At 45.1% G+C, this 15,185-nt stretch overlaps 1 protein-coding gene across 3 annotated transcripts in view; it reads right to left on the bottom strand.

The window, feature by feature from the left end:
- ASH1L (ASH1 like histone lysine methyltransferase) overlaps positions 1-15,185 on the bottom strand; it is an 85,391-nt gene that overhangs the window by 54,718 nt on the left and 15,488 nt on the right. For all 3 annotated transcript variants that reach the window (XM_025212658.1, XM_014523332.2, XM_014523333.2), the window contains exon 3: positions 9,932-14,957. In XM_025212658.1, coding sequence (XP_025068443.1) covers positions 9,932-14,957 — 5,026 coding nt within the window. The remainder of the gene's footprint in view (positions 1-9,931; positions 14,958-15,185) is intronic.

Genomic DNA, 15,185 nt, shown 5'->3' with positions numbered 1-15,185 from the left:
GGGGAACAGGGACTCCCCCAGTGCCTGTTGATCCCCCCTGACTAGTTTATAGCAGGCCACAAGATCCCCCCTCAGCCTTCTCTTCTGGAGGCTGAACAGGTTCAGGTCCCATAACCTTTCCTCACAGGACCTGCCCTGCTGTCCCTTGATCATGCGAGTGGCCCTCCTCTGGACCCTCTCGATGCTGTCCACATCCCTCTTTGGGGAGACTGTATCAAAAGCCTTGCTAAAAAATCAAGGTACATCACATCCACCAATCTCCCCATATCCAGAGCCAGTCACCTCATCATAGAAGGCAATCAGGTTGGTCAGGCATGACTTGCCCCATGTCAATCCATGCCGACTCTTCCTAATCACCTTTTTCTTCTCCAAGTGCTTAGAAATGGATTCCTAGAGGACCTGCTCCATGATTTTTGCAGGGACTGAGGTGAGGCTGACTGATCTGTAGTTCCTTGGATTCTCCTTTTTTCCCTTTTTTAAATATGGGCACTTACAATCAGAGGACTGGTCTTAGGTAGGTGAGACCTCAGCCCTCTAGCTAAGGCCAATCCTCTGAATGTAAGTGTGAACTTAGTTACTCATGGATAAGATAGGTAGCATGAAGATCAAAGTAATATTTGACTAGAGGTGCACTGATACATCAGTCGGATATTGGATTGGCACCAATATAAAGAAAATTGATTGCATCGGAAATTGGTATGACGTGTCTGATAATTTGGCCGATAAATGCCTGTGCATGTGTGCAGCTGCAGTGCAGCATGCAGGCAGCAAGGAGCACAGCCCAGCACCTTGGGGAGCTGTGTGCAGCTGGTAAGTCTGGTGTGGTGGAAGGGGAGGGGGGAGGGAAGAGCTGTGGGGGTGCAGATCAAGGCCCCTGTGGTTATGGGGGAGTAGGACTGGGGCAGGGGCTAGGGGCAAGCGCAGCCCCGCCGGGGCGGGGCAGGTGTGGGATGGAGCTGCGGCTCACCTGGTTGGCGTGGGAGAGGGGGGCAGCTCCTGTCGCTGTACGCTGCTCATCCAGGAGCTACTGGCCTGGTGCTTGCCTACTTGTCCAGTGGCTCCTGCTGCTCATCCGGAAGGACATGGGGGGGGGCGGGGGGGCGATGTGCCCCCTGATCTGCGTGGGGCGGACCAGGAACAGTCCCATGCAGCCCTGGCCCCAACCCACTCCACGCAGATCTGAGGGCGCACACACTCCCCACCATGCCGTCCATGATGAGCAGCAGGAGCAGTGGCAGGAGCTGCTGGACCTGCTGGTCCCAGACCAGCATCGGACCAGCGGCTCCCAGGGGAACAACAGGAGCTGTTCCCCTCCCAGACAAACCGCAGCTCCGTCCCATGCCCGCCCTGCTCCAACTGGGTAGTGTTTGCCCCAGCCCCACTCCTTCCTTGCCACAGGGGCCTTGATCTGTCTCCCCATGCCCTTTCCCTCCCCACTCCCCTTCCACCACACTAGACTTACCACCTGCACGCAGCTCTCCAAGCTGCCAGGCTGGTATTGGAAATCAGAGCGGTAGTGGCCAATATGCCTCCTTAAAAATCAGCTATTGGTATCAGCCCCAAAAATCTCTATCAGTGCACCCCTATATTTGACTTTACTAGTCCCTTATTTTTGCTACCTTCTCCATGAACTGCACAACCTTATCCCACAATTAAAAAAACACAAACGAAGCAGCAACCAATAAAGCTGTCAACCCTTCACCCTACTCCTTGCATCCTTAGCCCTTTCCCTTCCTTTATTTTGTTTTTTTTTCAGACCTTTCAGGGCAGGGATTGTCTTTATCTATATTTGTGCAGTAGCTAGCAGAACATGCCCCTGTCACTGTTGAATCAAGTTGAACAGAAAAAGTTGAGTTCAGTATCATGTTAGTCAACTTACCTGCTGCCAACTGCACTGTAGATTAAAGGGTAATATTTTCAAAGTGCCTAAGTGAGTTACAGGGGGTTGGGTTGTAGCCATGTTGGTCTAAGGACATAGGTGGACAAGGTTCCTTGCGTGAATTTGATATCTTTTATTAGACCAACCCAAATGGTTGGAGAATAGTTATTAAGCAAGCTTTCGGGTTCAAAAACCCTTCATCAGGCTAAGGAAGTTTCAGCAGTTGGTGTGTGCTCTTCCTGGATGTAAGTGAGTTACACTATTTTAGCATCCCACAGCTAGTCAACACAATTCTTCTAAGATTTTTCATAATCTTATGTTTTGTACTGGAAGGCTGGCCATGATTTCCTCTCTCTTTAGCCTCTGTCTTCACACTAATCCAGGAATCTTATTTGTTAAAGTAAAACCTTACAAATGAGCTATGTTAAATCGCGCGCGCACACACATATACAGGTGATGTACGAACAAAATCTCTGCAATGTAAGTTTTTAAATAAAGACCTTGAAAAATATACACTTGATTAATGGCAGACATTATCGAGGTTGAAAAATTAACACATGTAAAGTAGTTACACCTTAGCTTTATTTGGTAATATTTTCCATCAGAATTCTTGAAGTGCTGATTCCAAATGTATGACTGATTGATTGAGGGCTACATCACTGTCCTACCACAGAACATCATTTTATAAAAGAAAAACTAAAGAGTTACACAATAAAAAAAGACCAAAGAAATCTAGATAAAAATAAAAGTTTCTTAGATCTTAACCTTTATTTAAATTGATGGTAGAAAGGAAACTCAAGTTAAACTGCACTCTCACTTTAACCTGTCCCATCATTTTTTTATTGTACTACTTTAATTTTAGAGACCTCAACACTTGAACACAGCAAATGGTTTCAAGTTTTAAAGAGGAGCTTCCACAATGGAGAAAAATGTAAACCTGTACAACTGATTAATTGTTACTATTGTCCAACTTGCTTATTTTATAATACCTTTGTGATTAATGTAGCCCTTCCAAGTCACTCTTATATAACCCTCTGGTGGTATATATCAGAACACAGAATGGTGGCCTGAAAAGGATTCTTTTTAATTGCATCTCTGCCCTCTTTGCTTTTATATGGTGTATAAAAAGGCCCAAAAAGGTTTAAAATAAACACACAGAACAAATGCCCAACTTTTTAATATTGGTTAAATTACCTTAGAATTATAAATGATTTACAACATTTTCTTCCCTGGTTTCACATCTCAGAACTTGCATATTGTGAGCTTTAAACACTATGAAAAGGGTTAGGATACTGGATCTTTAAAAAGGGTTTAATTTATCCAAACTATTAGTATCTCACTGAAGAGAGAAATCCTGCACACAAGGTCTTACGACAGTGCCGACTGTGACACTGACCATGCCTTAGTCAGATGCAAAGTCAGAATCAATGCCCAAAGATCCACTGTAGAGAAACTACCAGTCATCCTCAAATTGACATCATCCAAAATAAAGATATAGAGAGATGCTGACTATCCAATGAAGAAGTTGTGAAAGCAAGTTTATCTAACGGCTCGGCCAACAAGGCTTGGGAAAGCTTTAAACTAACATATGCAATTCTGCTGTAACAGCATTTGGCAAAAAATGCAAGAAAAATGCAGACTGGTTTGAAGAGCACTCTAAAACCCCTTTTACTATCACTGGTTGAGAACAAAAGGATAGCGCTAATCATATACAAGAAATCTCCCAACACCATGACCCTGGAAAATTTGAGAAAGGCTTGAAGAGAAATGCAAGAGGAGGCTAGGAGGTGTGCCCAAGATTTTTGGCTGAAACTCTATGATGATATGCAGAAAGCAGCTGACCCAGGTGATAGCTGTGGAATGTACAAAGGCATCAAATGATCAGTTGGTCCAGTCAAAAAGAAAGCAACTCCATTGAAAAACTTAAATGGAAATGGCATCGCTGATAAACAAAATAATTCAAGTGCTGGACCGAACACCATGGAGTAGTATACTGCAGTGAGACTGAAATCAAACACGAAGAGCTTGAAGGATTACTACTGTTTGAAGTTATGATGGATTTGGACAACAAGCCTACATTAGAAGATTTGTAGAAAGCCATTAAATCGATTCCTGGGAACAAGGCATCTGGCAACGATTGCTTGCCTGCTGAAATCTACACGTGCCAACAATGAATTACTTCGAAAGCGCCATGAAGTTATACTGCTGTTAGAAAGACAAAATGGTACCAAAAAATTTCAAAGATGCTTGGTGTGTACAATTATACAAAAACAAGGGGGATAGAATCAACTGAGACAACTACAGAGGTATCTCCCTGTCAAACATTGTTGGAAAGGTGGTCACTCGCATTATGCTCCCTAGGTTGCAATCTCTACGTGAAAGAATCTATCCTGAAAGTCAATGAGGTTTTCACTCAGGGGGTGCATCTACACATGCGTTTTACTGCAGAGTAGACTAAGTAGGTCTCCAGTAAATCATCACCATCAGCACACGTGCCAGTATTAGGACAATGTAAATTAATTAACTCTGATGTAAGATAGTACTGTCATCTTATGGCTGAGTACCTATATGCAATGAAATGCACATGCAGATGATGACAGGGGCTGGCTGGAGCATGAAGGTGCTAAAGTGCATCATCTGCCTACCACCTAGCCCCACACTTTAGCACCCTTGCACCCCAGCTTGCCCCTCTGCTGCCCAGGAACCCCTGCCAGTTTGGGGCTGCTCTGCCCCGGCTCAAAGTGCTGTGGTCCCGGCTGCATGTGTAGGTACTCTACTTGGGAGCAGTCAACTCCAGCGCGAATTGCGCCAGTTATTGCTCTGGTTTAATTGCATGTGTAGCTGTACCCAGGATGCTCTACCATCGATATGATATTTTTGGTGAAGCAACTGCAAGAGAAGTATGGAGAAAAATGAATACCACTGTACAGTCAGCATGGGTTCATAGCAGGCAGCTCTTACCTGACTAACCTGGTTTCATTTTATGACCGGGTCACAAAATGCTTGGATGAAGGAACAGAGGTAGATGTTAGTTACTTAGATTTTAAAAAGGCCTTTGACACACCCAATTCTTATAAATAAACTAAACAGTTGCAATGCAGATTATTACACAGTCCGGTGGGTAGAAAATTGGCTTATGGGATGCACCCAGAGAGTGGTGATGGACAGGTTGGTTTCTATCTGGAGAAATGTAGGCAGCGGAGTCCCCCAAGGCTCTGTCCTGGGACTGGTACTATTCAGTATCTTCATTAGGGACTTGGATGAGAGAGTAGAAAGCACCCTGTCCAAGTTTGCTGACAACATCAAACTATGGGGGTGGTACACAAACTAGATGGCAGGGACCGAATCCAGGCTGATTTGGACAGGCAAGGGAAATGGGCCAAACAGAATAGGATGCAGTTTAACAAGGATAAGTGTCATGTCATCTGGGGAGGAAGAATCATCAACACTCCTATACCCTAGGAGGTACCATTCTGAGTAGCACAATTGTAGAAAGGGATCTCAGAGTAGTAGTCGACTCCAAAATGAACATGAGTCACCAGCGTGATGAGGTAATAAGTAAAGCTAACTGCACCCTTCCTAGCATAAGTAGGTGCATCACAAACAGGTCTAGGGAGGTGATACTTCCCTTCTATGCAGCATTGGTCAGGCCACAGCTGGAGTACTGTGTCCAGTTTTGGGCATGCACTTCAGGAGGAATGTGGATAGCCTGGAGAGGGTTCAGAGGAGGGCCACTCGTCTGGTTAAAGGCCTACAGAAAAAACCCTATGTGGACCAATTGGGAGACCTGAACCTCTTCAGCCTCCGCAAGAGGAGGATGAGAGGTGATCTTGTGGCCACCTACAAACTCACTGGGGAGGCCAACAAGAAATAGGGGATACAATGGTTACCAGGGCGCCTGTCAAGATAACTAGAAATAATGGCCACAAACTAAGAGAGCAAATTCAGATTGGATATCAGGAAAAAATTCTTTACGGTGAGGGTTGTCAAAATACGGAATACGCTTCCAAGGGAGGTGGGTACTGTCCCCTTGTTTGCAGGTATTTAAAAGGAGATTGGACAGACACCTGGCTGGGGTCATCTGACCCCGGCACTCATTCCTGCCCAGGGCAGGCGTCGAACTTGATGATCTAATAGGTCCCTTCCGACCCTAACAACTATGAAACACAGCCTTCGTCAATCTGTTGAAGGCCTTCAATATGGTCAACAGACAGTAGGGGTGTGCAAAACAGGCCATATTCAATTTGGATTTGACCTGAATTGGGGGCAGCGATTTGATTTGTTGATTCGGATCACTGTCCCCGATTTGATTTGGCTAAATCTAAAGATTCGATGCTGATTCGGAGAATCAGCGATTTGGCCATAGACACAGCTTTAAATGTTTTTTCTACATACCTTGAGGTACCAGGTGCGGCTCGTGAGCGTTGCAATGCTGGGACAGATGGAGTGTCCCACAGGAGCGCGGGGGGCCCTTTTGTGTGCTTGGCAGTGAACCTGGAAGTTGACCGGAAGTAGTTCCGGTCCACTTCTATTTCCGGTCCCTTTCTGTGTCTGCCGAGGAGTGTGCGGTCCCCACCCCCCCCCCCAGCTCAGCAACTGGCTGCGGGGGAACCCTGGGTGACCCCCAGACCCAGGAGGAACCAGTCGCTGAGCCGGGGGAGGTGCGGGGGAGCCCCCACAGTGTGTTCCTTGGCTGACCTTCTGGTCCGCTTCCCGGTCCACTGCTGAGCACACTGGGGAGGCCCCCCCCACACTCCCGTGGGATGCTCCAGCATTCACGAGCCACCTGGTACCTTGAGGTATGTAGAAAAAACATTTAAAGCTGTGTCCATGTCTGAATCGCCAAATCTTTCCAAATCTCTCCAAACTGATTTGGAGGGTTCCAATTCAATTTGGAGAGATTAAAGGGTCTCCCGATTTGATTCAGAGTCAGAGATTTGGCCACCGAATCAGGCCGAATCTCCACCAAATCAAACCAGGAACCAAAGCTTCTCACAGCCCTAAAAGACAGGGCCTTTTTACTGTTCCGAAGAAATTGGGTTCTTTCCCCTAACTGCTGAACACCATTCACTCACTACATCAAGGTATGAAGGCAACTGTAGCGTACAAAAACAAAGAATCAAATGCTTCTGAAATCAACAACGGGGTGAAACAGGGGTGTGTCTTAGCCTTTGTCACATAACATTTACTTTTGCTTGGGCTATGCATAGTAGTTTCTAGGTCACTCCTCACACCGTGCTCTTTTAACATCTACTTTTCACTCCCACTTCTTCATGCATTCAAGGACAGCAATGATGGTTTATCCTCACACCAGACTACATGGAGGCTTGTTTAACATCATAAGGTTTAGAGCAAAAACCAAGGTGAAAGAGCTGATTCTGAGAGATTTCCTGGTTGTAGATAACCACAGTGAATCTTGGAATAACAACAAACTATCAACTAAGGTGAAGCTGCACACATCTACAAAACTTGTGTGTTGTCATCCTGGCTTTATGGTTCAGAAACATGGACTACATATGCCAAATGCATCAAAAGACTTAACAGCTTTCATATGAGATGCCTGTACAAGATCCTGAAAATAAAGTGGGAAGACAAAATGCCAAACACAAAGTGCTGGAGCGCACAGGACTAACACACTTACAAACCACTACCAAGAGGAGGAGGTTGCAATGGTTTGACCATGTCAGAAGAATGGAAAGGAGACCATATCCCCAGCATGATCCTGTCCAACCTGGAGGGAACATCTGGCACTACATGCAGGCCAATGTGAAGTGGGCTCTGATCCCGAGATGGAAGCCAGGCAAGAGAGGAGGAATCAGTGTGCTGTAAACTTGGACTCTAACTCAGACAACACAAGGAACTGCGAAATTTATAACAAGCTGTATCACTCTCAAATAGGGCTAGTCAGCCACAAGTGGATTCACCATAAAGGATCTGGGTTTTCCATTTCCCATGGGAAAACGGAGAAAAACGCAAATTTACTCCTTTGCCTGAGAAAAACACAGATTTCTCATTTTTGGTGGAGAAACACTTTTGTAAAGAGCTCTCTGCAGGCTGGCAGAGGTCCAGCCCGCAAGGGCTGGCAGAGTTCCAGCCTGCAAGGGGCTGGGGGGAATGGCAGGAGGGCAGTCAGGCAGGGGGTGCCATGTGCATGTATATGACATGGCTGCCAGGCAGCCTGGAGAGCAGCTCCTGCAGGTAAGTTGGGGGGGGGCAGGGATCGAAGCCCCCACAGGGAGGGAGTTGGGCAGGGCTGTGGCTGAGGCTGCAGCTGCTGCCCAGCTGGGAGGTGCGTGGGGCTTGGAGCCCAGGGCCACGTGCAGCCACAGAGCCCCAGCAGGGAGCAGGATGGGACCATGGGAGGCTTGTCGGGGGGAGGGAGCAAGTGGCTGGTGCTGCACACACTCCTGAGGAGGGGCAATGGAGACAAGTGCCCCCCAGCTCTGTGTGGGATGGGGGTGGCTGCCCACTGTAGGGTCAGGCTCCCTGCCCTGCTGCCTTCCCCCAGGGCCTCTGCAGCCCAGCAGGCAGGACCCAGTGTAGCAGGGCTGGGAGGCTGTGTGGGGGAGTGAGGGGCCTGGATCTGTGTCCTGGTGAACTAAAGGGGCAGGGGGAGCTCTAATTTTCCATGATGGAAAACAATATCAAACGCCAAAATATATAGATATTTAGAATTTATTTTACTGTAATGACAGAGGCACTGGCAGACTTCCAAACTGCTTTAAAATTATAAATATATCAATAAAACATTGTGTTCAATTGATACCTATATATACAGCAGCGTTCCATTTTAATCGTGGATTTGAGGGGTTTTATCAGAGAATTTGCTATTTTTAATCAGAAATTTTACTATTTTTTATTAGAGAAAACCAGGATCTCTGTTCATCAGGCACCTGACAAGACCACTTGTACATCGTGATCCAGAGGATGGACAGCTGCCTAACTGAAGACAGATCATATTAATAAAAGCATCCAAAAATAACCTGTCTTAAAACAATTTTACTAAGAGCAATTCAAAGAACTCAGCTTTCACTCTCTTAACTCTTGAGGAATCATTATTAACTAGTTGTCCAATCATCAATCTTTTAAGAACAAACAAGACTTGAATTTCAAGCAGAAAAAAACCCCATTACGGCTTCTTTATGTGTCATAAAGAAGCAAATAAGAGCACAAGTACTATTTTGTTCTTTTGTGGGTTACCTTTGCTTTGTGATGTTACCAGGATGCCTGCAGGAATTATGACAGAAATGGCTAAGACGAGAAACATTTATTCCAATACAAATTTCTAAAAAACAAAGGAAATACTGCACATAGTGACACCTAAATTAGTACACAAAATTCTGTAGAACACTTGTGCAGAATATTTTTTAGACACTGTGTCTAATCTAGCTAGGAAATAATAGAACGCAGGTTAACCTTCTGAAAAATAATTCCATTAAAATATATTCGGGTCTTCAAATAACCCTTAGTTTCCTTTTTTTGCTTTATTCAGTTTATAAGTAAAAATATGAATTCCCTAATTACAGTTAATAAAGATCAACTGGTATAAAATTTTAAAAATTCCTGTGTTCCCTTTGGGTCACACAATGCTACTACAGCAAAAGCTGTGTTAACCAGCACTTTATTAGCTGGAAAATTGTATTAACTAGCATCAGAGGGATACAGCAAAAGTGAAACAGAAGTACCACTTCTGGGGGACTTCCTGTTTTCCTGTCGCAAGCCAAGTTTTTCTTTGCCACTTCTTTGGCCCATGGCCCAGGGCAAAGCAGCCTGCGCGGGCCCCCCCGCCCTGTCCCCTGGCACAGTGATGCCGGGGAGTACACCAGACGGTGCACATTTGATTAATCGGCATCCCCCATTCCTGGGGGATGCTGGATAATGGAGCTTTTACTGTACCATCATTTCAAATTGTTTTATAATAGTACTTAGGGCTGCCTATAAACCCAATGTTACCTTTGCCACACTTCACAAAAATTATTTTATTACCTTTGAAATATGATAAAGTAATAGCATGCCTTACAAGAAGGGATGTACCAAGAAGAGTTCTCCTACCTGCCAGTGGCTGTAGTGACTTTTCAATAGAAGGCAATGGCTCCTTCCTAAGAGGTCGACTGAGAGAAATGTCCTGTGCACTGAAGAGTCCAGGGCTGTCGTTCAACTTTTTACGTCCACTGGTGTTGGTAGAGGTGGTCACCCTGCAGCTGCCTATTGCACTTGTGAAAAGATTTGTATGTTCGTCACTGCTGGCTGTTTCAGAGCTAGGAGTAAATCCTCCTAAGGACAGACCTGGGGAGTTGTCAGAACAGTCTATTTGTAATGGCGTCTGTAATCCCAATGCTAACGTATTCGATTCCGAAGGCTCTCTCCTGACCCACTGCTCCTCTCTGCTGAGCAAACCCTTTGAAGGTGAAAGGTGCGGACAAGACATATGACATCTGTGTTTCTCTTTATGTTTGTATCTCTCGCCAACAGCCTCCTTCCCAAATCTATAGCGCTTCAAGGATTCTAGGACTGTTCTAGAAGAACTGTTTGCTGTTATAGTGTCCATAGAAACCTGCGGTTGTTCTGAAGAACGATGTTCTCGGTGTTTATGACGATGTCTATGCTTATGTTCAAGCATCCAGCCATAAGCCATTTCAGGTGGAACACTGGGATAGGTGCTCATCGACAGGAGTGGAGTCCTGCTGGTTGTAAGGAAGGCCTCCTGACGCAGAAGCTTATGTTTCTTCTTGTGGTATTTGGCAGGATTAAGAAGTAAGTGGCCTGTATGCATGTAAGAAGGTGGTGGCAGCGGGGTAGTGAAAGAAGGAGAAGGTGGTGGAGGATAAAGAGTTGGAGGGTACCTTCCATAATAGCCTAAGCCTATAGGAGCAGCTGCAAGGGGAGAAGGAGAATAAGGCATGCCATAAGAAGGATAGAAGCCAGTACTGGAAAGAGGAAAGCTAAGGCTATGCATAAAAGGCATTTCTGCCATAGCTTCTCGCATTTTGGGGGGTCTGCCTCTTTTCTTCTTTAAATCAGGTTTTCGAATATAGTGCAAAGGATCTAAAGGAAAAGTGGGGTGGGTATAGAAGCTATTGAAATTTATTCTGAAAATAGTAGGCAGTAAGTCTCGGGGTATAAAATGATGACTTCTGTGGGTAATTCTTATTTCACTCAGGCGACTTATTAGTTCCTCCAACTCAGCAAGGAAATCAGGATCCTGCCTACCTCGGAGCTGGGGGTATTTCTTTTTCCTTTTTCGCTTCTGTCTTTTCATTTTGTCATAGCTGAGGTAATCATGACTCCGGCGCTTACATTTGTGTTTGTGTTTTTCTTTTAGGCTACTTAAAACTGTTGATGTTTCGGGGGGAATGAGGGATACGTGATCAAATGAATGCCTTTTCTTCTTCTGTCCACAGAACTTCTCTGCTCTGTCTGAAGTACTGTTATTATCTGTCCCAATCCCACTGTCACTAGGAATGGTCTCGTCACTATGAGACTCACTGATTGGCGAAGGAGTGGCTTCCTTCAGAGATGTCAGCTCACTTAAGTGAGAAGGAGAGTTTGGCAATAAAGTAGGAGGAGATAATCTCCTCCGGCCCTTGGAGGCCTTTTTCATTGCTAGGGTCTGAACCACTCCGCCCTGTCTAGCGTGTATGTGTAAATATGGCACTGAACTCGGCTCAACAAAACCTGTATCACTACTGACAGGGCTCTGCCCCCCACTCGCTGCAGAAGACTGAGAGCAAACTGGAGATGGAAGAACCTCTGAATTATTAGCGGCTGAAGGCAGCAGTGGGGGAAGTACTTGACCTAGTGATGTCCCATTCGTTTGCTGGGCAGACTTCTCAAGAACAGTTAAACGGGCAGAATTACTACTTAAAATACCATTTAGGACAGTTTTAGGCTTCCTACCTCTCCTCTTTCCTATATAAATGGTTCCTTTCTTGCTGACATTTATCTGCTGCCCTAATTTAGAACCAAATGTGGCAGCAAGAGTTGACACTGTGTTGTGGAGTTTTGATTGCACTTTCCCTTTGTTATTTGGTTCCACTGTGCTAGAGAGGATTTGATTCAAAAGTTTCTTTCTCTTCAAACTTTTCATTTTATTTATTTTTCGGATAATTGTTTTCATTAATTGCCCATTATTTCTCTTGGTAACTTTTCTGTCTGATTCTACCTCAAGGTCAGACATGCTGCATACAGTTTGCTGAACTTCCTCTGGGCCTATGAGCTGTTCCTTTCTCTCAAAGAAATCCCCACTCCGGTGCTGGTCACTTTCAGACTCGATCTTATTTGAATTATCTGTAGCAACAAAAGGTGCTACAGAAAGAACAGGTGGTTTCATTTTAACTGATGATCTGATCTGCCTTTTGGGTCTCCCTCTCTTCTTTGGAAAAGCCTGGCCTGTTAGGCTTTGTTTTAGGGAAGGAATTTCTACCTCTGGCTGCAGAACAGGTGGCTCCTGCTCCTCCTTTGACTGCACAGAGAAAACTTTTGATGCTGGGATTTTTAGGGTTCTCTTTGGGGGACCTTCAAGCTCAGGCATCTCCTTTGATTTTGGCCTTCCTCTTTTGGGCTTATACATTTCAGGTAAGAGGTCATCTGCTATACACATGCTGGAGGGCTGTTTGTGGGTACTATAGAACTTATGAGCCTGTTTGTCAGCCTCTGTCAGTAGTGCAAGAGACTGTCCACTACTAGACTTGCTCAGTTTTGGCAACTGATGCTTGACAAATTCATGTTCTATAAATGATGATGACCCTATATTTTTCAAGAACTTGGCCTGTTCCAGATTACTGCTTGACAATGTACTGTATGAAATGTTTTTAAAAAGCTCTGACCTTTCTAATTCTAGACCCTTTGGAGACCGACATGCATTTCTAGACACCACTTTAGTCCATCGTGGTTTCCTTCCTTTTCTTTTCTTTAATGGTTTTGACTGCTGACTAGCGCTTAGACTTTCAGTGCCTTGGCAGGATTTCTCCGATGCAGTTATTGCGCCAATCTTTAGAAACTGTTTGCTATTAAACAAACTTGTGAAACTAACTACCGAAGGGGTGAGAGGAGCATGAATGCTCGATTCAGTTACCAGGCTGGATTTCTTCCCTATAGCAGGAACAGTTCTTGGGGCTTCTACATGTGCGCCTTTTGAATCGTTTAAATCTTTGTCAGTACTCAGACTGTGATTTAATGTTCTGTTCAGGTTCAGAAGTGTACTGTCAGAAGAAAAATGGGTCTTTCCACTCTGCTCAGAAATTCCTTCTAAGAGATCTGCTGTGGTACTTAAATGCAAAGGATTTGAAGTTAACTGAGAGGAAGATGCTGTGAGACTCCTACTTAAGGTAGTAACAGACACGGTGGGTGAGGGTGATGGGAGGTTTCCCTCCCCTACTGCACTAAATGGGGACTTTGCTGTAGATACATCTGAAGCTCCTCCTGTCCTGAAGTCTGGTGAAGTGCAATATACTGGAGGCTGCTTTTCATGCTTAGATGCCTCAAAAGTCCCCTTTTCATTGGATGAGAAACAGTCTTGTGGAATGCAAGTTCCTTCCTTACATTTCTCTGTATCTACATCAGCAACCTCTTTCCGAAGAGAAAATTTTTCCAGGACACTTTCTTTATTTTGTCTTATAATATGCTTTTCAAATGTTTTACTGTTGTTATTGTCTTTCAGTAAATCTGTAGTCTCATGGCTTTCAAGGCTACTGAGGTTTGAACTGCAAGAAAGCTTGAAGGGCTCTGTAGAAGGCATGTGAGAAAGGCATGTGTCAGCTTTCAGAGTCCCAGAGTCCTTGTTAACTACTAACCCTACTGGACTGCCAATCCCCAGTGGCTTCTTCCCAGAGTCCTTGTTAACTACTAATCCCACTGGAGTGCCAATCCCTGGTGGCTTCTTCCCAGAGTCCTTGTTAACCAATACCGTTGAACTCCCAAGGGTCATCGGCTTCTTCCCAGAGTCCCTGTTAACCAGTCCCACTGGAGTGCCAATCCCTGGTGACTTCTTCCCAGAGTCCCTGTTAACCAGTCCCACTGGAGTGCCAATCCCTGGTGACTTCTTCCCAGAGTCCCTGTTAACCAGTCCCACTGGAGTGCCAATCCCTGGTGACTTCTTCCCAGAGTCCCTGTTAACCAGTCCTATTGGAGTGCCAAACCCTGGCAGCTTCTTCCCAGAGTCCCTGTTAACCAGTCCCACTGGAGTGCCAATCCCTGGCAGCTTCTTTCCAGAATCCCTGTTAACCAGTCCCACTGGAGTGCCAATGCCTGGCGGCTTCCTCCCAGAGTCCCTGTTAACTGACCCTGCTGGAGTGCCAGTCCCCGGTGATTTTTTCCCAGAGTCCCTGTTAAGCAGTCCCACTGGAGTGCCTATCCCTGGTGGCTTCTTCCCAGACTCCTTATTGGTCAATCCAGTTTGAGTGCCAGCCCCAGGTGGTTTCTTCCCAAAGTCCTTGTTAATTAATCCAACTACTACAGAACTTGTCACTGGCTGCTTCTTCCCAGAGTCCTTGTTAACTAACCCAGTTGAAGTGCTAATCCCTGGTGGCCTCTTTCCAGAGTCCTTGTTAACCAATCCAGCTAAAGGGCCAATCCCTGCTGGCTTCTTCCCAGAATCTCTGTTAACCAATATGGCTGCACTGCCAGTCCCCAGTGGCTTCTTCCCTGAGTCCTTGTTAACCAATCCAGCAGCAATGCCAGTTACTGACAGTTTCTTCACCAAATCTTTATCACCCAGTCCAGCTGCAGTCCCAGTTCCTGGCAGTTTCTTTACAAAGTCCTTATTACCCAGTACAGCTGCAGTCCCAGTTCCTAGTTTCTTATGCTTTGTTTTGGAAGACTTTGAGGGAGGGCAAGTGGCAATAAGTTGAGCCAGTTTTTCTGTTACGGTCGTTGCTCCATTAATTTGTGTTCGGTCCTTCAAGTCAGGATCACGGCTACCAACAAAAGGAGGAGGAACTGACTTTATATAATCTGTCATTTCAGACTGTAGTGGAGAGAACTTCTTAGAGGCAGGATTTGTTTCTCCTTGTACACTTTCCTCAGCATGAAATTCAACTGTTGCAACTTCTCCAGATTTCTTGTACAATTTTGCAGGGTCCTAAAAGTTTACAAAAAGAAAAATACTTTAGGAATTGAGTAAAACCAGAGAAGTTATTTCCCTCTTACCATACTATCCTGTAATGCTGATGTACTTTAATCCATGCTGTCTAGTAATTTAAAAAGCCTGTAAATGAAACGCTTAGTCTCATACCTTATTTTTTTTATCAAATACATTGCAATGAATATGCAGAGGCTTTTTATAGAAAACATACAAAAGCACACAATG

Source organism: Alligator sinensis, unplaced genomic scaffold, assembly GCF_000455745.1.
Source record: "Alligator sinensis unplaced genomic scaffold, ASM45574v1 scaffold1165_1, whole genome shotgun sequence".
Taxonomy (NCBI): Eukaryota; Metazoa; Chordata; order Crocodylia; family Alligatoridae; genus Alligator; species Alligator sinensis.
The sequence above is the reverse complement of the archived record's forward strand: the minus strand, read 5'-3'. Positions and strand labels throughout refer to the sequence as shown.